The following is a 25,859-nucleotide window of genomic DNA, read 5'->3' on the forward strand; positions in this document are numbered from 1 at the left end:
CATGGAGACCAAAAAATGTCCCCACAAGATCAAAAATTTCTGGTGTTACTATCCGACATTTTGTCACACACACACACACACAGTTTTGAGGAGGGCCGATCAGGACACACCTTTGTATTGTAAAAGCATCACATGACTAATAGTTCCACCTCAAATAGCGACTCTCAGCTCAGCTCACGGCATTAACTTGCACCGCCTCTGTGTTCATTTCTCAAACTCTAATCATTAACTCACACAAGAGCTGGAGCTTTCAAACATTTCAAACCGGAGGAAGAAGTCGAGTCTAAAGCATCGCACACGACTGAGGTGAGACGCTGTGATCTTCATCATGAAGGATTCATGGACTTTCTGTTTCACACCCAGAGCTGTGATTTTGAGATCCAACAGCATTTGTGCTTCGTGAGATTGATGATTAATTGTGGCGATAACGGCGCAGATAAGCAGGACTAAAGTCAACAAGTCCAAGAGTGAATGTCAAACAGACGACTGACATCATGGATCAGAATGAGGAAGAGCAGAGAGACTGGAAAGAGCTGGAGCCGACTCACGAGGTGAAGGTCTTCCTCACAGTGCTGTACAGTCTCATTCTCAGCCTTGGCATTGTGGGAAACAGTGTCACCATTCATGTGGCGCAGGTGCTGCAGCGGAACGGCTACCTGCAGAAGAACGTGACGGATCACATGGTGAGTCTGGCCTGCTCTGATCTGCTGGTGCTGTTGATCGGGATGCCGGTCGAGCTCTACAGCGCCATCTGGTTCCCGTTCACGTCCTCGTCTGGTGACGCCTCCTGCAGGATCTACAACTTCCTATTCGAGGCGTGCAGCTATGCCACCATCCTGAATGTGGCTACGTTGAGTTTTGAACGTTACATGGCCATTTGCCATCCATTCCGGTATAAAGCCTTGGGCGGCAGCCGTACGACGAAGCTCCTGTTGTCCGCGTGGCTCTGCTCGGCCCTCATCGCTCTGCCATTGCTCATCACCACAGGAACCGAAGGGTATGTACCCAAAGGCCGCCAGATGCCAGTGCAGAACCTGACCTTCTGCACCAACCTGAGCCAGCACTGGGTCATGTATCGCACCAGCATCTTCACGGCGTTCGTGCTTTATCTTCTCGTCCTGGTCGGTGTGGCCTTAATGTGCAGAGCCATGATTGTAGTTCTTCGGGCCCCAATGGGGCCTAATGAAGCCGGCGCAAATGGAGCTGGACGGGATGCTCCCAAACACGAGAGCGCCCGTGTGAAAGCATCCCGTAAACAGACCATCCTCTTCCTGGGTAGGACACCGTCTGCTCTCTTCATTAATACATTTGTTATATTGCATGTTTGTCTTCTATCAGGTCTCGGCCAATAAGACAAGTCAAGTCAGCTTTATTTATACCATACAGATTCATAAACAGGAAAATAACAGAATCAATGATGCAAACTTTATCAAATATGAGACAAATGCAGCTGAAAAGACAAGCATGAGACAGCAGTGATTCTGATTTACAAGACAAAACAATTCCTGTTGAAACAGAAAAGGTTTACCTTTAACCTGACCCAACCTAACACAAACATCCACTGAACACAGTCTATCTATCAGTGAAGTCCACTGAGATACTTTGGAAATCGTGACAGGAATTCTGACTCATTTTAGTGATACACACGGTTGCCAGGTTTTCAAAACAAAACCCGCCCAATTGGTACTCAAAACTAGCCCAAAACTAGCCTAATCACATTTCAGCAGGGTCCCCCGGTAAAAATTGCATCCCCGGGGATAAAATCCAGGGTTTTGGGGGGGTTCCCCTGGTAAATTTTGCATTCCAGGGGCTAAATATCATGTTATTTGGGGTTGCTTCAACCCGTGGACATGAAAATCAACCCAAAGCAACAGTGTTAAAGTAGAAAACCATGGACTTGGCAACACTGGTAAGACTGATCATTTGGCTCAGTTCAGCAATAAGAACCAGCTCTTTCACTCCCAATCGGCTCTTCATTTAAATCAGGCCTTGCTTTCAAATTATCAGACATTCTCGAGTGCTCTGCAGCTGAGGAAAAGGGACTGAAAAACACTGTAAAACGTTGCATAGGATACTTTTCTTTGAGTAACTTTCTTGCAAACAGTTTATTTGTAATTCTACATCTGTATTGTACCTCTTCTAGACCCTGTTTACACCTGGTATTAAGATGCGTTCTGGTCGATCGGGGTCTAAAACGCTTTGAGCTTTTAGCTTTTAGACGAGGGAGACACATTATTGTTTCCACCGTGTGTTTTAATCTGTCTCTTTTGTCCACTTTCGATCACTTCTGTCCTGATTTCTTCGAGGGGAGGGTCTATGGGTAGGTAAAACCTATGCTTTCGATCTAATGGACTAAATAAGCTCACGCAATTTATATATGAATGCGCTGAAGATGACAGAACAACACACAGCGAGCAGCAGCTTTCGTTTCTACTCTGAAAGCTGCAAGACCACGACGAACATTGTGAGAGAATATTGCGCTTAGTACGTTTTTCGTCTTCAAACCAAACTTGGGTCTTCAGCCGAGAAAGTTTAAATCCCGTCTGGCTAGCGCACTTCCCATAATGTTTACACATTAGGTCAGTAGGCGAAGAGAAGGTGGTGTTTTGTGGCAGCTTGAACGCATTCGACAACATGAGCATTTCCACGGAAAGTGGAATGTGTTTTCGACTACCTCTTGAAGTGGTAAAAAGTGGACAAGCTCAGAATGTTTTAGACCCCGTTTACACCTGTATTTATTGTCGTCCACTTGTGATCCGACTGACCAAAATGCATCTTAATACCAGGTCTAAACAGGGCCCTAGTGGATACTGACACAAGATTCTTATTGCACTTGATTCTCTTCTCACAAATCATTCTGTTCTCTCTCCTCCATGTCTGTCTGTTTCCATTAGTGCTGATCGTCTGCGCTCTGTTCGTGTGCTGGATGCCAAACCAGATTCGCAGGCTAATGACAGCAGCGTTGCCCAAGTCATCGTGGACCGCAAGCTACCTGAGGAGCTACGTGAAGCTGCATCTGGTGGCCGACAGCTTCTTCTATCTGAGCTCGGTGCTGAATCCGCTGCTGTATAACCTCTCCTCGCGCCAGTTCCGCTCTGCTTTCTGGCAGACGCTCCTGTGCCGTCTGTCTCTTGTGCATGTCAACAGAAGAACACTGGAAAGCAGTCTAGCCTCAAAGAGCTCCAGGCACACATTACGCCCCCTGCTGCGGCGATCTCTAAACCGCATAAGGACAGCCACCAGTGACAGATCGACGCCTCCATTGTCAGAAGAGAGACAAAGTACTCCAAACCCCACAGACCGGCCACCGAGCGCAGATGCGCTGACCTCTGAACCACAGGAGGAGGAGAGAAATCAAGACAGCACACTACCTAATACTAACTGATGAACAAACTAACTATAACTAACTGTAGACCACAGTAGAACACTGAAGACTGCTGTAGACCACTGTAGATCACTGCAAGCCACTGTTGAACATTGTAGAATACTGCAGACCACTTCAGACCACTGTAGACCACTGTTGGCCACTGTAGACCAGTGTATATCACAGCAGACCACTTCAGACTGCTGTAGAACATTTTGTAGAACACTGTAGACCACTTCAGACCAATGTAGATCACTGCAAGCCACTGTTGACCACTGTAGACCACTTCAGACCTATGTAGATCACTACTGCAGACCACTTTGGACCACTGTTGACCACAGTAGACCACTGCAGACCACTGCTGACCACTGTAGAACACTGCAGACCACTATAGACCACTTCAGATCACTGTAGATCACTGTAGAACAGTATAGAACACTGTAGGTCACTGTAGACCACTATAGACCACTTCAGACCACTGTAGATCACTGTAGACCACTGTAGATCACTGTAGACCACTATAGACCACTATAGACCACTTCAGATCACTGTAGATCACTGTAGAACAGTATAGAACACTGTAGGTCACTGTAGACCACTGTAGACCACTATAGACCACTTCAGACCACTGTAGATCACTGTAGACCACTGTAGATCACTGTAGACCACTATAGACCACTTCAGACCAATGTAGATCACTGTAGATCACTGTAGAACACTGTAGATCACTGTAGATCAATGTAGACCACTGTAGATCACTGTAGACCACTGTAGACCACTGTAGATCACTGTATACCACTGTAGACCACTGTAGATCACTGTATACCACTGCAGAGCATGGTAGACCACTTCAGACCACTGTAGATCACTACTGCAGACCACTTCGGACCACTGTAGACCACAGTAGACCACTGCTGACCACTGTAGAACACTGCAGACCACTATAGACCACTTCAGATCACTGTAGATCACTGTAGAACAGTATAGAACACTGTAGGTCACTGTAGACCACTGTAGACCACTATAGACCACTTCAGACCACTGTAGATCACTGTAGACCACTGTAGATCACTGTAGACCACTATAGACCACTTCAGACCACTGTAGATCACTGTAGAACATGGTAGACCACTTCAGACCACTGTAGATCACTACTGCAGACCACTTCGGACCACTGCAGACCACTGCTGACCACTGTAGATCACTGTAGACCACTGCAGACCACTATAGAACACTGCAGACCACTATAGACCACTTCAGATCACTGTAGATCACTGTAGAACAGTATAGAACACTGTAGAACATGGTAGACCACTGTAGATCACTGTAGAACACTGCAGACCACTATAGACCACTTCAGATCACTGTAGAACAGTATAGAACACTGTAGATCACTGTAGACCACTGTAGACCACTTCAGACCACTGTAGATCACTGTAGATCACTGTAGACCACTGTAGATCACTGTAGACCACTATAGACCACTTCAGACCACTGTAGATCACTGTAGAACATGATAGACCACTTCAGACCACTGTAGATCACTACTGCAGACCACTTCGGACCACTGTAGACCACAGTAGACCACTGCTGACCACTGTTGAGCACTGTAGATCACTGCAGACCACTGTTGACCACTGTAGACCACTTCAGATCACTGTAGAACAGTATAGAACACTGTAGATCACTGTAGACCACTATAGACCACTTCAGACCACTGTAGATCACTGTAGACCACTGTAGATCACTGTAGACCACTATAGACCACTTCAGACCACAGTAGACCACCGCAGACCACTGTTGACCACTGTAGATCACTGTAGACCACTTTGGACCACTTTGGACCACTGTAGATCACCGTAGACCACTTTGGACCACTTTGGAACACTGTAGATCACCGTAGACCACTGCAGACCACTGTAGAACATGGTAGACCACTGTAGAACACTTCAGACCAATTTAGAACATTTTGTAGACCACTTCAGACCACTGTAGAACACTGTATAGACCACTGAAAAGCGCTTTAGAACATGCTGTGGAATGCTGAAGACCACTGTAGAACAGTGTAGAAAACTGCAGACCACTGAAGGCCACCATAGACCAGATGCCGGAGTTTGCAAGCTTTAATCACGATGCAGGACAAAAAGCAGCACATGGGTCAAATGTGAAATAAGAGTGAGAGGCCAAGAAACTACCCTAATGAAACCAAGAAAAGCTCAGAATTACAATAAAGCCACATAAAACCTGTTTAATAATCTTTCAGGAAACAAAGATTTTTTAAACAAAGTCAAGTCGTCTCTATAAGTGTTTTCATTACCATTCATCTCAAACCTTCACCATCTATCTATCTATCTATCTATCTATCTATCTATCTATCTATCTATCTATCTATCTATCTATCTATCTATCTATCTATCTATCTATCTATCTGTTTTTTAGCTGTAAGAAATGATTGTAAAGAAAGATTATTGGAGTTTTTACGAGAAAACACTATTTCAGTCTTTCTACTTAAAAAACATATTTAATTCCTTGTGTTACTTGTCTTTCTTTTTATATGTGAAATTTACAAGCAATTTCCAAGTGAAAATGGTTTCATAGTAAATCCTACACCAATGTTTTTTTTTTTCAGTGTATCTATCTATACCAGGGTTATTATCATTAACTGAAACTAAAAACTAAAACTTAATAAAAACTATACAGACAATTTAAAAAAGCAAAAACAACAATAAAAATGACAACTAAAAAACTTTAACCAAAAGAACACTAGATAAGCTTGTGCCGTGCACCTGCCTGATTTACAGCTATCAATCTGTTCAATTATCTTACCAAAGATAGCTGTGATTAAAGGATATAAATTATTATAGGCTTTAAATATGGCTCATTTCATATGGATTCCTTCATTGTTTGATCATTCAAAATAAAAAGTGCCAAAACATCTAGTAGTGGTTAAACATTAACGCTGCAGCCCATGTAGATATAATAAACTTTATTTCAATATAGTTCAAATACAATGCTCTTACAATGCATTATGTAATTTATAGACTCTTAACCTACTTAATAAACTTTTTCTGTTCCAGTCATAATTGTATTTTAGAAAACTCGAGTCATTTTGCTTCTTCAATAAATGTATCTTGATGTAAGAATGTTTAAATATTTGTACTGGAAAACAAGACAGAAACACTGAGGAAGAAGATTATTAGAGTACTGAAAACAACATTTGGCCCTCAGTTGTCCTTTTTGTTGTCGTCCTCGCTGAAGAACGCCGTCAGCTCCTTTCCATCAGGAACATATTGTATGTTCTCAACCTCTCCTCCATAGTTACTAGGCTTCTGGAAGTGGATTTCTAGATGGTCCTGAAGATCTTCTTCATCCATCAGCCCCTGAATTCCCCCCAGCAGCACGGTGCGATTCGGGGCCCCCGAGTACGTCTACAATATGACAACAAACACCATAAAACAAATGCACGTAGATCACATTCACTTAACACATATTTCTGATGTAGAAAATGAACATGAGGGTGTGTTGTTGGAAACGTACTTGAAATTTCTTGAGCTGGTAGTCATACAGAGGAAACACGTCAACCACCATGTCGCTGCCGGTGTCAACACAAAACTTCCCTCTGAGAACCAGATTCTCTGCAACTGAAAGTGAAACCAGAAAGGCTGTCATGAAGAACTATGAATCTGACAGAAATGATATCTGATAACTGAGCTGAGACATCCGTCCACAAACACAACAGACTAAATATGGGGAAGTATGTAGCGTATGAAGCATAGTGAACTTCTATGATCAACAAAATCTTTCACATAACAATATAACAACATCACGTATGGACAAAGACACACCTCCGGTGTTGACGAAGGTAACGCGGCCTGTGCCGTTATTCTTGTCGTACTCCAGTTTTTCCACTTCACCTCCACCTCGACTGGCTCTAGAGAAGGACAGCTCCAGCCGGTCTCTCATTCGCTCCTCAGGTAAAGTGGGCGGGGCGTTGCGGAACTTGATGGTCTTCTTGGATACCTTGACATGAATCTGCATGGACAGAAGTAACAGCAGTTCACTTCAACAAAGAACACATGATTCTGGACACAGAAGCAAGCTCTGATGGAAATCGCTCTACCTCAAACTTCACAGAAGGATCCAGAGTTAAAGAGTATGGCTTTATATCCATCTTGGCTTTGTCACAGGTCACCGAGCACTTCGCCAGTCTGAGGATCTGCTCCGCCACTGAAAGACACAAAACAGCGACACATTATGAGAAACATATATACAGTAGTGATGTCCAGAGGGGTTATTTGTTTTTAATGACCCTACAAGTTCAATGAAACCATCAAATTATGAGGAAAATGATATTTTTTAAATATGAGGGAAGAACAAAACACTAGGTTTTTTGTTGTTTAAATTGTGTATTCGTGTTTTATGTGAAACTATGTGTAGCTATCTTGACCAGGACTCCCTGGAAGAGTTTTTATATTTCAATGGGACCTTCCTGGTAAAAGAAAGGATAAATAAATATCCAGCAGAACACCAGGACCTCTCTTCCATAATGGATGCATGCAAATAAAATCAGAAAAATTATACAGATCATGAAGAATTTGATCTTGTCCATACCCTTCTCCTCCTCAAACGTGATGAGAGCCTGGCCGCCCTTCAAGAGGAACGATGGTCTTTGTGTGACTGTGAATACAGATGCCACGAGATCATCTCTCTCCTCTCCCTCATCCGTCTCAAGACCACGAGTAAACTTCACTGGTTTCACTGGGATTTTGGCTTGTATCTGCATTCAGAAAGAATTGGTCAGTTACAGACATGTATTCGTATACATCACCTTAGATTTTGGGAAAGGACCATATCTGAATCTTAGGCTAGTAGGGAGATTTTTAAAAATGTATTAAAGAAGGATCGCATGGCATTGAGGAACAAAAGCACTACATTTATCATTAAAATACAGGTTCTTTATTGGCATTTATGGCTCTATAAAGAGCCTTTAACATCCCTGGAACCACTAAAGGTTGTTTAGATTATTCAAATGTTCTTCAGACTAAGAAAAATATGGTTCTTCTATGGCATCACTGTGAAACGCCCATTTTTGGAACTTTTATTTTTTTAGAGTTTATAATTTAGAAAAAATTGTTCTGTTCTTGCTTATTAGGAAGAAAAGTGACCTACATTTGACTTGACATCATCTTCTATCACCCCCTTGTGCTTTATATTATCATGAAACACTTGTTATATGATTCAGCAACTTTGATCAATGCAAGTACAACTTTAGACTGTAATCAATTATTGAATAATCCATCTTGGGCAACAGTAAATTTAAATGTGCACAGTGCAGTAATAAAACACAGGTCAACCTTGAATTTCCGCTGCAGAGAGTCACTTTCGGCCCTCTTGAAATGAAGCTTCTTTCGAAGATCATCAAGTTCTCTCTTCAGATCCTGATTGACTCGCTCAAGACTCTTCATCTCCTCCTGAAATGATCAAGGATAAACACAAATCCTCATCAGCTGCTTTCAGTTAGAGTGGTTACCCAACTAACAAAAAATGTTTTGCTAAAAAGTTTCCTTTAAAGCTATGAAAACTTATTTCTGAATGAATGAAAACATTCTAAACATCCAGTTTTAAAAAAGTTTTTCTTGGTTAAACAAATGTTAAAAGAAACATTCCATTTTAGAATTTTGCACACATCATGGGAATGTTACTTTTGAATGGTTCTCTCAAAATTATGAAACAAGCAGTAACGTTGTTTCGTTGTTTCCTGTTACAACTTTCCAAAGATCCAGTAAGCCATGGATATTTACATGCAGCCATGAATCGTGTTTCTAGACATTTATGTGCCTGATTTCGGCGCCGGGGAAACACATAAAGCAAATTTGCCTGTTAACGATTTATATAAATACAGGTCTAACCGGGTGATCACTTATATCAATGTTATATATATATATATATATATATATATATATATATATATATATATATATATATATATATATATATATATAATCCAGTCCTAAAACTTGTATATTTTTTGTCAGTGTTTATTTAAAAACATCAAATTATGCAGAATATAAGATGGTAAATATTTAATTGTTGAGTTGTCAATATAACAATACAATATATAGAGTATGATTTTACCCCAAAACCCAACATATTGACAAAATGATAACCGCAAAACCACGTTTCGCTGCCTGGAGTCCAGTTGTTCCTGTGAATTGCAGTGATTCATTTATCTGAGCTTTCGGCAGTCTGTACAAATATACCTCAGATTTCTTGTCAAATCTATTTGTACAGTCAATCGCAATACCGTTTTGAATGTGTTTTGTGTGTTTTTCACGGCATTCGCGCTGAAAACCAAGGTGATGTTACGTGCATACCCTCTATAAATAATGTTTTTGTGCTAACGTTATTACTCTGAACGAATGTTCTATTAAAGGATTAGTTCACTTTCAAATTAAAATTTCCTGATAATTTACTCACCCCCATGTCATCCAAGATGTCTTTCTTTCTTCAGTTGAAAAGAAATAAAGTTTTTTGATGAAAACATTCCAGGATTTTTCTCCATATAGTGGACATCAATGGACTCCAAACGGTTGAAGGTCAAAATTACAGTTTCAGTGTATGAAACTGTAATTTTCTACACGATCCCAGACGAGGAATAAGAGTCTTATCTAGAGAAACCATCACTCATTTTCTAAAAAGAAATTAACATTTTATACATTTTAACCATAAATGCTCATCTTGACCTAGTGCTCTTCTTCTTTATTTGAATTCCAGCAGTGGTCAAAGTTTGAACTAAGTTGTCATATACAATATGCTAGTGCAAGTATATAACTATTAGTTCAAACTTTGACCTGAGGAGGGCAGTAATACACTTAGCAGTGTCTACACTGCTGGAATTCAAATAGAGAAGAAGAAGAGAGCTAGTTCAAGATGAGCATTTATGGCTAAAGCATATAAAATGTTTTTTTTGTTTTGTTTTTTTTTTTAGAAAATGAGCAATGGTTTCTCTAGATAAGACTCTTATTCCTCGTCTGGGATCATGTAGAGCTCTTTGAAGCTGCACTGAAACTGTAATTTTGACCTTCAATCATTTGGAGTCCATTGAAGTCCACTATATGGAGAAAAATCCTGGAATGTTTTCATCAAAAACCTTAATTTCTTTTCGACCGAAGAAAGAAAGACATGAACATCTTGGATGACATGCGGGTGAGTAAATTATCAGGACATTTTAATTTGAAAGTGAACTAATCCTTTAAGTTCATAACTTTGAGAGAACATTGGCAAGTAAGTTCTGAGAAAGTATTATCTGATCACGACTCGTGTACCTGTACTTCTTTTAAATCTATATTAAATTTGTCAGTCAGTTTTTCTTCATTATCCATGAATGTCTTGAGTTCTGCCTCGGCTTTTCTCTTTTCATCGTCTGCTTCTGCTTTTTCCAGCAGCAATCTGGATCTTTCAGTATCAGCAGACTCCATGAGATCCTGTATGGACATCATTAATAATGCAAATGTTTGCTATAGATGATTTATGATGAATTGTTCGTGTAGTTTGTTCGTGTGTGTATGTGTGTTTACCTTGTATTTCTGTAGCTCCGCCGCCGCTGCGCTCATCTCGTCGTCAAAGCTTTGAATCTGTTCGTTTTGAACATGATTTTTTGACAAGTTAACAAGATTTTCACCAAAGCATGTCGAACTGAATTCTTCTAGAAACCTGAAATGGACGTTTTAAAGCACGTACCTCTCCGTTTACTCGGTCTCCAGCGTTGTCAGACATGTCTCAAGCGAAATCGAAAGTATCTGAGGTAAAATAAAGACGAATCAAACCACCAAATACTTGTCGAATGACTAAATGTTCAGATATTTTCAGTGAAAATGAGCCTAGTCACCACTTATTATTTACCTCCCAACTTCCTTATCCTGAACTCGCCTCGTATTGATCAGAAGTCACATGAGCGGATCCTGAAGTAAAAGTGAAAGTACAGACTGAAATCGAATCGGTGCGACTTTAATTCCGTGTTGTGATCCGAATTTCTCAGTGTGGAATATGTCTCGTCAGGGCTCTACAGGTGGACAGTCACTGACTTTATGAAAAAGTTACTTTCCAACTCTTTGGAGCGCAAACATGGAGCATTGTCTGATTCTCGAGGGTTTGCCGGATGATTTTGACCGTGTGAAATCAAAAGTTGAGCTTTATTTTAAAAATAAAAGACGATCAGGAGGAGAGATCGTGCAGATTCAAGAACATCAAGAGGACAAACGAAAAGCACTTCTTATTTATATGAACGAAGAAGGTGAGTCTATCTTCAACATCCTAATAGATTGACAACTAATACGATACTTATGGAAGCTTATTTCCGCCACGCAATAAAAAAATGAAAGTAATTGCCACTGTTTATTTCATAATTCTGACGTTTTCCTCCTCACTATTCTGAGAAATGTCAGAACTGCGAGGTATAGGCTAAAGTCTGAAATATGTGAGATATCAGGGGCTAAAGGCACACCTTAAGAAAATATGTGCTTTTCACGACTCTCAAAGTGTATGATTGCAGGGAAAATATATATGTTTGTACTGAACATTGATGGAGCGGCAGATTTTGTGTGAAAATAAATCATTAAAAGTGATTAATATTGTATAAAAGCTTATAAATGTAGGCCATGAGGTGGTGAGAGGAGCAAAAAGGGGGTAAAAGGCAAACAGTATTCATACAAATACTTGCTAAAATAATATGTTTTTAACAATGTCTAGATTAATACTTGTTCAAAAGAATCACTTTAGCAACATTTGTACAATTTTCTGTTTATTTTGATAAATAAAAGAATTAATTTGTGTTCAATAAATATACTGTCATTAAAACAGGCCTATGTTAATATAAAAATATATTTTAAAAATACAGAAACAAAATTACTCTAAATAGTAATGATTCTGAAATCACTGAAGAAGATCCCATAATATTTAATACAGATTTACAGTAGTAAAAATAAATATTTTATTATGAAATTATAATATATATATTATATATATATATATATATATATATATATTTTTTTTTTTTTTAAATATGATTGTTTCATTGTAAACATGGGTATTATCTCCCAGTTTGATATATGATATTTGCTATGTGAATCTAACCATGTCATGTCAACAAATGGAAAAGTCAGTCTGCTATACATTATCATGTTAATTATTGTGCTTTTTGCCCCAACATCAGCGGCGCTTTTTTATCCCAAATACCCCACTTTCACATATTCTTCAGATATTGAAAAACTGTTGCTTGAATTACCTTGAACAAAACTGAAAATCATTAAGAAGACCTTTGTCTGAAAATACAAACATTAATTTAATAGATTCTCATTTGCTACTTGAATCAACAACATTTGAAAAAACATCAGACATTAGATCTAACTACCTCAGAATCAACTTTGTGTTGCTGCTCGCGATCGCGTCAAGGATCAGACAAATTTGCACTTGCATTTTGGAAAGCAGATGTTTAGGAAAGTTCTGCGGCAAGTTTTTGTGCAATGTACTGGTTTAGAGGAAAATAAAATCAAAGGCGCCTTTAGCCCTGTTGTACCCTAAATTCGCAATTATAAGGAAAAATGTCGAATTTTGATATGCATTTAGTAGAAAAGTTTTGCTTTTCTCTTATTTAATGGTTTATTCATGTATTTATTTTATGTTTTCATTATATTTGCTAATTTTTATTGTTTTAGGCCTATTGTTATTTTTATAGATCTTTTACCTTTCCACCTTTTTCGCCCCACAACACTTTGGGCGAATTATGGGAGTAGGCCTAGGCCTAACTTCTTTTAAAGGGTTAGTTCACCCAAAAATGAAAATAATGTCATGTATTACTCACCCTCATGCCGTGCTACACCCGTGAGACCTTTGTTCATCTTCAGAACACAAATTAAGATATTTTTGATGAAATCTGATGGCCCCATGAGGCCTGCACAGCCAGCAATGACATTTCCTCTCTCAAGATCCATTAATGTACTAAAAACATATTTAAATCAGTTCATGTGAGTACAGTGGTTCAATATTAATATTATAAAGCGACAAGAATATTTTTGGTGCACCAAAAAAACAAAATAACGACTTATTTAGTGATGGCCAATTTCAAAACACTGCTTCAGGAAGCTTCGGAGCGTTATGAATCTTTTGTGTCGAATCATGATTCGGATCGCGTGCCAAACCGCCAACGGCTGAAATCACGTGACTTTGGCGCTCCGAACCGCTGATTCGATACACTGATTCATAACGCTCCGAATCTTCCTGAAGCAGTGTTTTGAAATCAGTCATCACTAAATAAGTCGTTATTTTGTTTTTTTGGTGCACCAAAAATATTCTCGTGGCTTTATAATATTAATATTGAACCCCTGTACTCACATGAACTGATTTAAATATGTTTTTAGTACATTAATGGATCTTGAGAGAGGAAATGTCATTGCAGGCCTCACTGAATCATCGGATTTCAACAAAAATATCTTAATTTGTGTTCTGAAGATGAATGAAGGTTGTGGGACGGCATGAGGGTGAGTAATAAATGACATTATTTTCATTTTTGGATGAACTAACCCTTTAAACTGTAAACAATCAGTGAAAGTTTCAGTCTATGAACACTACTAATAAGCATTTTCACAAACTGGGTACAATGAGATGACATTATTCTACTCACCCTTCAACCGTCGAACATTAAAAGTACATTTCAAAAGTGTAAAAGCACAACAAACCACTACACCAGACCATGAATGTGGCCATTTCTAATTATTGGGGGAGACTTGTCCCCCTCAGTGTCTATGGTGGTTATGGCCCTGATTAAAATAAAGGTTCATGAAGGGGGTTTTCGCAGTGATGAACCATTTGGGCAATGAAAATATCCATGGATGTTAAAGGTTCTTCATGGAACCATTATGCCAATAAAGAACCTTTATTTTTAAGAGTGTACGTTGCCTTAATCAAAAAAGTTTATTAACACTGAATGATAATATTCCAAGGTCATTTTGACAGACAATAAATATTGTATTTACCTGCTTTAGAAACTTTACAGTAAACACTGCTAATAGGGATTAGAAGTGAAAAGGGGAGACAATTACATTTTAAAGCATCCGTGTAAAAACAAACCTGGAAAGAGGCAGTGAGGATTTGAGGATAAAAACGAGTGATTCTGAGTGCATTCCAGTGAATTATTCATTGCATATATCGTAAATTAAATTGGGCCTCAAATGCACAGAATATTTTGTATTTTTTCACACTAACAGAATGAGGAAGGAAAAAAGAATGATCGTGTGGAAAAGAATGCAGTGACTGAAAACATTTCTTGCCAGATATTCTTGGTATGTCATGTTAAAATACCAAGTGTTAAGTTATTATATAATGAAATAAATTTTAATGTTCATTCATTCAAACTGACAGATAAGGATTATTTGTTGTGCAGCCTTATGATTTGAAACAATTTGTTTCAGTCTTTTTGAATAGAATTTCCTCAAACCGGAAGTCTCTCACATAATCCGAAACACAGTAGGCTCGTTAGGAAAAAGGTGGATATCTTCTCGCATATAAACAATGGTTTTAGTGCTGCTATGTGTCGGTTGCCTTGAAGATAGATTGTTGGTGACTGTGGTCTATTTTTTGTTTTTATTGTGCCAATAAGGGGAAAGGGAAATAGCCTATTGTGGGACTGGGTTAAGAATGTTCCTTCTTTTTTTCTTTTCTTTTTTTTTTTACATAGTGGATTTTCTCTATATTTGTTATAAATGCCAACAAATAAAGTATTAAGAAAAAGAATTGTGAGATATAAACTCGCAATTTTGAGGAAAAATATCTGAATTGTGAGATATACATTTAGAATTGTGATATATACACTCGCAATTCTGAGGACAAATAGAATTCTGAGACATAAATTTAGAATTGTGAGATATAAACTCGCAATTCTGCACTGTAAATTTTCACGATTTGTTAACAAAACATTTTTTCTTTTGTCAAATAAACAAATGTTGTGGTTCAGACAACATAATATTTTGAGTTTCTGTTGATTAAACCAATCGCCTTCATTGTATTAACTCAAATTTTTAATTTCAATGAACTCAAAATTTTAAGGCAACCGGCAACTTACTTTTTTTTAAGTTAAACCAACAATCCTTTTTTACGGTGTGAGGAAAAATAGAATTCTGAGAAATACATTTAGAATTCTAAGATATAAACTTGCAATTCTGAGGAAAAATATCAGAATTCTGAGATATACATTTAAAATTCTAAAATATAAACTTGGAATTCTAAGTAAAAATATTACAGTTGTAAGATATACATTTAGAATTGTGAGATATAAACTCGCAATTCTGAGGACAAATAGAATTCTGAGACATAAACTCGCAATTCTGAGGAAACTTCAGAATTGTGAGATATTTAGAATTCTAAGAAATAAACACAATTCTGAGGAAAAATAAAATTCTGAGACATAAATTTAGAATTCTAAGAAATAAACTCACAATTCTGAGGAATTGTCAGAATTCCTATAGGCAAAATTCAGAATTGCGAGATAAAAGCTCGAAATTACCTTTTTTATTCTGTGGCGAAAACAAGCTTCCACAACGTTATGTTTAACTTACATGATTTAGAAAAATAGAAATGGAAGAGTTTTAGAGAGAATTCTCCTGTTTTCCAGATCTGAAGAAGGTGCTTGACAAAAGAATCCATAAAGTTGATTTCAAACGTCATGGAGCAGTTGAAGTGACAGTGAAACTACCAGAAGACACGAAAAGCAAAAAGATCAGACCACCAGTTCTGCCAAAGCCCAAGCTGGAGAAGAGCACTCTCCTCAAGTCACAGGCCACTCCTGCGAGCCAGGTCATTCTCTGTAATTATTTATGAATTATTAATATAATTAGACTACAAGTATCCTGATTTATACTTCTTTTGAAAGACAAGGAAGCAACAAGACATTTATGCAACACTCCAGCTTAATATGGGTCCTTAAATCTCAAAGAAACAGAAATACAGATCTGTAATTAAGTACATGACTGTAATGACTGTAATTTTAAATGAGGTCAGATGAATGTTCATATACTCACACACTTCCTCCTTATTGTACAAAGGTCTCTGCAGTAAGACAGCCTGCAACAGAAATTAAAGGTAATAAAGATTGGACTATAATGCTTTTAATCTTGGTGTTTCAAATTATTCACTGATTTCAAAATGACACTTTGGTCACATGTATATATTTGTTCATCATACAGACAATGAGGAGGATTCAGAAATACCAGATCTTCTAATTACCACCCCTAATTCAGTTGATAAGGACACACTTCAGATGTATTTTGAGCAGTTTTCAGAGCAATTTGAGCTAGCAAAGCATGGAAATAACAGCTGGATTCTGAAGCTCTACAGCCAGTCAGGTATGATTCAAGACCAAAGTTGCATTGGGAATGTGTTTACTATCCATTCAAAAGTGTCTCAATGTAACATGAAACAAACTGGTTTTGCAACTCTATTTTTGGTGCATCACTTACTCATGATGTAGGCCTAATTCTGTTTCAAAGAAACGACTAGCACTAGCTTACAGTCAGAGCTTACCTAAAATATTGTGATGGAATCATCTTTGAGATCACAATTAACATAATGTTGACCCTTTTCTCAGATTTTAAGGAGATTCTTGGCAAGGAAGAACATGGTTTTGGTGTATCTTTAAAAGTGTATAAAGATGGAAGTCTGGGAGAGAAGTCAGACCCCCGTCGCTTCATCTTGACGGGGTTTGATGGAGACACAGACTGCAAGATAATCTCAGTGTTCATTGGCAGCTGTAGCAAGACGACAGAACACACTTGGGAGACGCTTGATGAAGAAAGGATTGTTGTCACCTTCAAACAAGATATTGGTAGGTTTGTAGGCCGCTCTGCGTACATTCACATTTCCACAACAATTATACTCTAACAGAGTCCACTAACTACGTCATTCAGGTTGAATGATTCTGATTGACTAATAAAAATAGTAATTTTCCATGCATGGACTGATAGACGGAAGCGTATCTGACTGATTCTGACGCTCGGACCCTGGATTTAGGTACATGGTAACCTTTTAGGTCATGAAAAGGCGCTGGCAGGTCCCAAGTAGAATGCCAGTTGTCCACCAATACTAGTACAGGACCTGCACACAGAACACTAGCACACATACACAGGATTCACAGCTTCTTCAAGGTTGAATTTGGCCCGAGCTTTAACTATAAACAGAAAAGATGCCCAAAACATACTGATAAGTTGTACTTTTCTTTCAGTGAGAGGTAGACAGTATTCATCATTATTCTCTAGTGCTTGAAGATGAAAAGGAAAATGAATGCTTTAACATAAGGTAAAGAAGTCATTCAAATAATTTAATATTTAGAACAATAAATGTTGATTGACAAGAATTCCAGAATCCATCCCCTTCACTTCAAACTAAGACAAAAAGTGTTCCAAAAATAGTTCTTCTATGGCATCACTGTGGGGAAAAGAACAACATTTTGGAAGCTTTATTTTTAAGCGTGTACTCAAGTTTAACTGGAGAAACTTAATGTGAACATTATTGACTGCTGACTGTGGTCAACATTCAAATAAGAACTAAGACTAGGGGCCGTATCATACAATATCATACATCGCAATGCAACGCCAGGCACGACGCAAAGTGTTTTTTGCTAGTTTCAGCCCGACGCACTTATTTTCACATCCAGCGCCACATTGTTTAAATAGCAAAATAAATAGTATTTTTAAATAGTATTTTGCAAATTGGTGTCGAGAGACGGGTCTATTTCTGAATGCTGTGAAAACCAAGGACATGTGTATTGACTTGAGGCGAAATCAGACAGCAGCTCCATGTACTATTGTCGATAATCAATTGATTGAACTGGTTGAAAGTTATAAGTACCTAGGTACTATTATCGATAATAAACTAAATTTTTCAGAGAATACAGATAGATTGTGTATGATGAGCCAACAAAGACTTTATTTTAATTTAATATTGATAGGACATTTTATAAGGCATATATTGAATCGATTTTAACCTTTTCATTGATTTGTTGGTTTGCCTCTTTAAAGGTCAAACAGAAGAATTCTCTATCAAAGGTCGTAAATAATTGCAGTAAAGTATTGGGTGTGAAATTGCCCGGGTTGTCAGATTTGTTTGATACTCAGGTGATAAAGAAAGCGCAGCACATCATATCTGACACATCTCACCCTCTTTATGAATCATTTCAGACACTCCCCTCAGGATCTTTGTATGGGTCCCTCTACCTAAGACAAACAGATTCAAATTATCATTTGTTCCATATGCTGTCAATCTGCTTAATTCAAATAAGAAACGGTAGTTTTTAATGTGCTATTAATGTGGTGTATTTGTCTGTCTTGTAAGTGTGCTATCATGCTGCAGAACAAATTGCCCCTAAGGGGGGCAATAAAGTTTTACAAATGCACTCGTGCCCATGGGTGTGCTGGTCTGAAAACGAGGTGTGTTCAGGTGCATTGTTAGCGTGTTGCTATTTTGAGACAACTGAAAACGACTGCGCCATTGACCAACTGAAACCTGCTCTAAAGTCAATGCCGCAGTATTTATTTATTTTTGTTATTTAAAGGGCGCGTTAGCAATATGCGCCTACAGGCCGGTATGCAATGCGCGTACATTCTGCTTGTTACACACACAGGGATGTGCAGCAGCACACAAACATTTTTATATATTAAAAATATAAGGATTCCACTCTGGAAAAGTGTTCAGTTTGTTCACTTGCAAATTCCACCATGTAAATGGCGAATCCGCAATGGTGCGAGTGCAACTGGCTTTTAAAGGGAATGGGAGATGAGACTCTGATTGGTTTATTGCATGTTACGCCCAAAACACACCCATGACCATGCGCCTGGCACGCAGACCATTTTTCCATCATTAAACCAACAAAAGAGTATTCAGCACCTGCGCCATACGCTTCAGACCATGTGCTTAGATTGTTAAAATAGGGCCCTAAGAGTCAATTCTGTGAAGATATTAAAAGAAACTGTATTGATAATTTTCTTCTTTTTTCATTTTATCAACAGATGTGAAGTCATTTATAAAAAAATGCACTTCAAAGCCACTACAGGGTCGAGACATCGGAGTGACGCGTTTGGAGCGGACAGATTCGATCCTGGTCCAGGGAGATTTGGAGAAGATCAGTGAAGAAATTCTCACCCTTTACTTCAGCAATAAGAAGAAGAGCAGAGGAGGAGAGATCGAGAAATTCATTTGGATCAACAGACGATCGAGCGCAGTCATCACCTTTGGAAACTGTGATGGTAGGTTTTCAGATTACTTGCAGTGAAGAAACATTTGTTTAGATTTACAGCACAGTACACTGAAAAAATGTGTTGTATGGCAAAATCTGACGACGCCATCAAATTTTACTCCCTCTATGTCACTGTCCAAGATATTTTCTTTAATTCCTGATCCTATACATGCTGCTGCTGCAGCCATCCTCAAATATCACAACAATCACATACTGAAGCCTTATTTTGATAAATTTAAATACATGAAATTGAAATTCATGCAAAGGTATAGTGATAACAAAGAGAAAACAACAAAAATACTGTTGACAATAAGACAAGTGTCACATATGGTTTTTAGACATGTTATAGACCACTGTTACAAGACTTTTCAAGGACTTTCAAGAGCAATTTTTCCATCACTTCAAAGCTCAAAAATCTGAATATTATCCATTTTAAATGTTATTTTTAATGTGATGACCAAAAATATTTTCTGTTCATCCTTCAAAGACTTGTAGATGTAGAAAAAATAACACTTGGTGAAAAACAAACACTTTTATTTTCAAATATAAAAAGTCATTAAATATAACCAGTAGATGGCAGAGAAACACTTATTGGCTCATTTCCACTCCCTAATATAGTCCCCCCCCCCTGCTTTTAAATTTATTTTTAGACATGAAATCACTCATTTGTCTATTTAGGCTATGTCACTTTATACTGAAGTATGAAGTATATAATTGTAGGAAAAGACAGTCTCATGAAAAACAAATTTCTTCAAATTGCAAATGACATTATACAGAAAGCACTTCCTTTATAATCACTGAAGCTGTCAGTTCAACGCAAATCCATTTAGTGCGAAAACTCCCATTTTAATCAATAAATCTGACTAAACTTCACAATGAATATTTTATTTACATTGTGTCTCTGCTTTGTGTGTTATAATGAGAGGATTTGTGTACGTGTAGAACTTAGTAAACTCATGCTAAACAAACTCATTCAGCATTTTGAGAGATACAGAGTGGATTCTTACTACTAGTAACTTAAACACCCCTGGTCATTATTTTCAACAGAAATGCCTGTGATTGGTCTCAATACTCAACGCTGCAAAATCATATTGTAAATACACACATTTGCAGCACCACTGAACTGACGTGACATGAATATAACAACCAAATCGTTTAAGTTTACTTGCTTTTCTGTTCTATTAAACTTTTAGAAAATATATGATACACGTATTGCTATACTTTGCATTGATCTGACAGCCAAGGAATAGCAATCGTCAAACCCTGCCATTCCCAATTGATGCCCCTGTTTGCATCATTGATTGGTATTTTTCTGTGTATTACATTGAAGCTGTTTTAAAATAATCTGTATTGTGTAAGGCACTATAGAAATAAAGCTGACTTGACTTGGTTAAGAACATGCCTACTAAGAGTAATTATACTGTCTCTTCTATTTTAATAGATGCACATGCAGTGGTGGAACAAAAACACAACGTTTGTGGCACAGATGTTCAAGCTTCGCTGTTTTACTCAAGTTTGCAAAAGGCTTTAACTGGAGAAAAACCAACCCTGACTGATACCATCACAAAAGTCAACATTTCTGTCAGTGAAGATCTACACTGTTTCTTTGAAACCAATGAGGGATGTAGAAAACAACTGGAGAGTGATGCCAAACTTTTTCATGCCAAAGTTCTTATTGACAGCACTGCAGCAGCAAGGGAAATAATACTGGAGATGGACGTCAACAAAGAGTCTCTGGCTGCACTGCTAATCGCACCCACTTGGGAGTCCAAAACAATGAGGGAAGTTCAATCCTTTTTGAGCAGATATGCCACAGAAGAGCTGCCAGTGGACGAGGACGTCTGGAAGAGAGTTGAAAATGACTGTGACAGTCTCCTCACGGTTGATACAGCGCTCTTTTACAAGGAGTGCAACTCTAAAGTTGTAATTGCTGGAGTGAAAGAGCAGGTCAGGATCCTTTCGGACAAGATCAGGACACTCCTGAAGAACGCTACTGTTGAGGTGGAAGTGGAAAGAAACACGATCGAGGCAACAATCCAACTAGACTGCAAAGATACATTTGATCTAATAAAAGAGCGTCTAAAGTCCAAATTAGGGGAGGTGAGTTTATCCCATGATGAGAATAAGCACATAATATCTCTCAGAGGTCTGAAGGACAAAGTCAATTCAGTGGAGATGTTCATCAAAGACGCACAGAAGAACATAATCACGCACCAGCTGAAGCTATCTTCTAATCTGATTCACTTTCTAAAGTCACTGGATCTTCAGAAATTTGAGCAAGACAACCAGATTCCCGCTAGACTTCTAAACCGAAAAGATTTTTTTGGGATCTTGGTTGAGAAAGAAAACCTTAAGAGAGCTGAAGACAAAATCGGTGAGATTCTCAAAGAGGAGGTTATACAACTTTCTCCCAGTCAAACTGGTGAAGCCTGGACACACTTTCTCAAGAATCTTCAAGATGAAATAGAGTCATTTCAGAAAGCCAACGACATCAGGATCACACAATCAAACACGCAAGTTACAATATGTGGGTTTTCTATGCAGTTGCAGATGTTTCAGGAAAAGTGAGGCTATATCTGGAGAACAAGGAACCAACGACTGAGAATGTCCCTCTCAAATCTGAGCGAGAGGTCGAATTTGTCGACTCCTGCCTGAATCTGTCCGAACTCCCTGAACTCAAGCGGCTTGGCGCAACAGTACTTGCTTACAAAGCATCAAATTCTCCTTGTCTGAAGGTCACGGCAGCTAAAGACAACATCAAAGATGCCGTGGGTGTTGTACAGAAGCAGCTGTCATCAATTGTCGTGGAGAAGCATAAGTATTGCAAAGCAGGAGAAGCGAAGGTTCTAGAGAAGCATGAAGCCAATGTGAAGACAAAAGCCAGAGAGAAGCAGTGCAGCCTGTATTTATCACAAGAGCAAATGGTTATGTCCGGTCCTCCGAAGAGCTTCACACACAAAATAGGTAATTTGATGACTCTGAGCATCATAGAGGGAGAACTGCACCATTTTACAGCCGACGCTTTGACCTGTCCGATGAATGCCAATCTCAGTTTCAATAACCCTGTGGCTCAGCGCTTTCTCCAGTTTGGAGGTGACAAGATTACAGAAGTGTGTAAAATTCCCCAGAAAGAAAAGCAGTCTCTTCTGCCTGGAGATGTGCTGCTCAGCGATGCTGGAAAACTCAGCGCCGGGACGCTCATTTATGCAGTGCTCCCGCAGAAAGGTCAGACGCTGGACTCGCACTACCTTCAGTTGGCCGTGCATAACAGTCTCCTGAGAGCTGAGGGGAAAGGATGCGTCTCCATTGCAATGCCAGCAATCGGATGTGAAACTTTTGGATTCTCCATTAAAGAAAGTTGCATGGCGCTCCGAGCAGCTGTACTGCAGTTCTGCACTGACCATCAGAATTCACCTACGAATATTAGCAATATCAGTGTAGTGGATTCAGATGAGAAGATCATTGAGGAGTACAATGCTCTGATCCAAGAACTAGTAAGATCCTTCCTATTTCAAAGACCTCAAATGTTTACCAACACTGCAAAAAAATGATGTTCTTCCTCAGTATTTCTGTCTTGTTTTCCACATTCTCAAATCAAGATACATTTACTGAAGAAGCAAAATTACTTAAGACATTAAAGGGATAGTTCACCCAAAAATTCTGTCATTAATTACTCACCCTCATGTCGTTCCACACCCGCAAGATGTTTGCTCATCTTCCCAACACGAATGAAGATCTTTTTGATTAATTCTGAGAGCTTTCTGTCCCTCTATTGACACCCTACGCAACTAACACTTTCAAGCCCCAGAAAGGTGGTAAAGATATCATTAAAGGATTAGTCCACTTTTAAATAAACTTTTCCTGATAATTTACTCACCCCCATGTCATCCAAGATGTTCATGTCTTTCTTTCTTCAGTCGAAAAGAAATGAAGGTTTTTGATGAAAACATTCCAGGATATTTCTCCATATAGTGGACTTCAATGGGCACCAAACGGTTGAAGGTCAAAATGACAGTTTCAGTGCAGCTTCAAAGGGCTTTAAACGATACCAGACAAGGAATAATGCTGCGTTCACACCGAACGCGTTTGGGGCGTCTGGGGTGTCTGATTTACATGTTAAGGTAATGTAAACGCGCGTCTAGTCATCCTGTGGCGCGAATCAAGCGTTTAGCAAGGCAAGGCAAGGCAATTTTATTTGTATAGCACATTTCATACACAATGGTAATTCAAAGTGCTTTACATAAAAAAGAATAATAAAAATAGAACATAAGGAATAGAAATAACAGTAAAAACAGAGAATTTTGCTATCTGGATGGAAGAGCTAGGAAGTCTTAGGGAGTTTGTTGTTGTTGTTGTTGTTGTTGTTGTTGTTGTTGTCCATCAGAATGGATCTTCCTCACACGACAGGACTGCTACCTGTTAAGGCACTTCAAACTGATAAACACAGTTTCAATCTCCCCTTTTGCCAAGACACCTCAAACTGCACCACACAGCCCTAATCCCTCTTCCGGAGATATCTTATCTATGCAACGTAGTTCAAAATTCCCCTTTGGAAATTTCCCCCTTTGGAAAGTGTCCTGACTGTAATCCAGAGATATCTTAACCATGCACTACAGCTTAAATTTCCCCATGGTTTGTCCCCTTATCCAAATTTACCAAATTTTAACCTAATCACTTTCTTCCTAATTCTCCCAGCTCTTTCAACCAGACAGCAATATTTAAAATGCATTAAAAGTCAGAATAACAAGATGATACATAAAAGATATAAAATACATTAAAATGAAATAAAAACAGGAAAAGGAATTAAAAGAATAAAAAGATAATATGTATAAAATAAAGTGCAAACAGTTTGGACATAGCACAGTGCTCAATCAGCAAATGCATAGATAAAAAGATGTGTTTTGAGTCTGGATTTGAATGTGGCTACTGTTGGAGCACACCTGATCTCTTCTGGAAGCTGGTTCCAGCTGCGACTGGCGTAACAGCTAAAAGCAGACTCTCCTTGCTTTGAGTGAACCCTTGGTATTTCTAAATGGCTTGATCCTGATGATCTGAGTGATCTGTTAGGTTTATATTCTATGAGCATATCTGTATTGAGGTCCTAGACCATTGAGTGATTTATAAACAAGTAACAGTACTTTAAAATCAATTCTGAATGCAACTGGGAGCCAGTGCAAGGACCTGAGGACTGGTGTGATGTGTTCATGTTTTCGGGTTCTACTCAGAATCCTGGCAGCAGCGTTCTGTACAAGCTGCAGCTGTCTTATGGTCTTTTTGGGAAGACCAGTGAGGAGCCCATTACAATAATCCACCCGGCTGGTGATGAAAGCATGAACAAGTTTCTCTAAGTCTTGACTGGAGACAAAGCATCTAATTCTAGCAATATTTTTGAGATGATAATATGCTGATTTAGTTATTGTCTTTACATGGCTACTGAAACTCAGGTCTTACTCCAAAATCACACCAAGATTCCTGACTTGATTTTTAGTTGTTTGACCCCTAGAATGAAGATACATGTTCACTTTGAGAACTTCATCTTTGTTTCCAAATGCAATGATTTCAGTTTTGTCTTTGTTTAACTGAAGGAAGTTTAGACACATCCAATTTTTAATTTCATCAATGCATTGGCACAGAGAGTCAATGGGGCAGTAGTCGTTAGGTGATAGGGCTAGGTAAATCTGGGTGTCATCTGCATAGCTGTGATATGCAATTTGGTTCTTTCTCATTATTTGGCTCAGTGGCAGCATATATAGGTTGAACAGGAGGGGTGCGAGTATTGAACCTTGAGTGACTCCGCATGTCATGAATGTCCACTCAGACTTATGGTCACCGATACTCACATAATAACCTCTCCCTTCTAAGTATGAACTGAAACATTTAAGGACCATCCCAGAAAGCCCAACCCAGTTTTCCAGCCTGTCAAGAAGAATGTTGTGATCGACAGTGTCAAACGCAGCACTGAGGTCGAGTAGAACCAGCACTGATAATTTACCTGTATCTGTGTTAAGGCGAATATCATTTATTATCTTTATGAGTGCTATCTCTGTGCTGTGATGCGTTCGGAAACCAGATTGAAAGTTGTCAAAGTATCCATTCAAGCTTAAGAACTTGTTCAGCTGATTGAAAACAACTTTTTCAATGATCTTGCCTGTGAAAGGAAGATTTGAGATTGGCCTGTAGTTGCTCAATATGGTGTTATCCAGATTGCTCTTTTTC

At 38.6% G+C, this 25,859-nt stretch overlaps 3 protein-coding genes across 4 annotated transcripts in view; 2 read left to right on the forward strand and 1 right to left on the reverse strand.

Annotated features, from left to right (window-relative positions):
* The first annotated feature begins 144 nt into the window (after positions 1 to 144).
* Positions 145 to 5,655, forward strand: gpr39 (G protein-coupled receptor 39). Its single transcript, XM_048194763.1, has 2 exons — positions 145 to 1,275; positions 2,895 to 5,655. The coding sequence occupies exons 1-2, from the start codon at positions 495 to 497 to the stop codon at positions 3,383 to 3,385; spliced, it is 1,272 nt and encodes a 423-aa protein (XP_048050720.1). The 5' UTR covers positions 145 to 494; the 3' UTR covers positions 3,386 to 5,655.
* Positions 5,656 to 6,335: 680 nt separating this feature from the next.
* Positions 6,336 to 11,349, reverse strand: nmi (N-myc (and STAT) interactor). 2 transcript variants are annotated; one of them, XM_048194765.1, is made up of 10 exons: positions 11,267 to 11,349; positions 11,105 to 11,163; positions 10,942 to 10,998; positions 10,690 to 10,848; positions 8,719 to 8,835; positions 7,976 to 8,141; positions 7,485 to 7,591; positions 7,210 to 7,396; positions 6,902 to 7,005; positions 6,336 to 6,792 (listed from the first exon to the last, which is right to left on the reverse strand). In XM_048194765.1, exons 2-10 carry the CDS (start codon positions 11,138 to 11,140, stop codon positions 6,589 to 6,591), a joined length of 1,137 nt encoding a protein of 378 aa, XP_048050722.1. In that variant the 5' UTR covers positions 11,141 to 11,163; positions 11,267 to 11,349; the 3' UTR covers positions 6,336 to 6,588. The 2 variants fall into 2 exon arrangements, with proteins under 2 accessions (XP_048050722.1, XP_048050721.1); XM_048194764.1 differs by having other exon boundaries at positions 11,105 to 11,280.
* A 139-nt stretch (positions 11,350 to 11,488) lies between these two features.
* The window catches only part of LOC125270798, a 36,179-nt gene continuing 21,808 nt past the window's right edge, over positions 11,489 to 25,859 (forward strand). The window contains 8 exon segments of the mRNA XM_048194757.1: positions 11,489 to 11,657; positions 16,029 to 16,210; positions 16,459 to 16,495; positions 16,600 to 16,758; positions 17,001 to 17,237; positions 19,417 to 19,653; positions 21,085 to 22,179; positions 22,182 to 23,137. Of these exon segments, the coding sequence (XP_048050714.1) occupies positions 11,489 to 11,657; positions 16,029 to 16,210; positions 16,459 to 16,495; positions 16,600 to 16,758; positions 17,001 to 17,237; positions 19,417 to 19,653; positions 21,085 to 22,179; positions 22,182 to 23,137 (3,072 nt within the window).

Source organism: Megalobrama amblycephala, linkage group LG6, assembly GCF_018812025.1.
Source record: "Megalobrama amblycephala isolate DHTTF-2021 linkage group LG6, ASM1881202v1, whole genome shotgun sequence".
NCBI lineage: Eukaryota > Metazoa > Chordata > Actinopteri > Cypriniformes > Xenocyprididae > Megalobrama > Megalobrama amblycephala.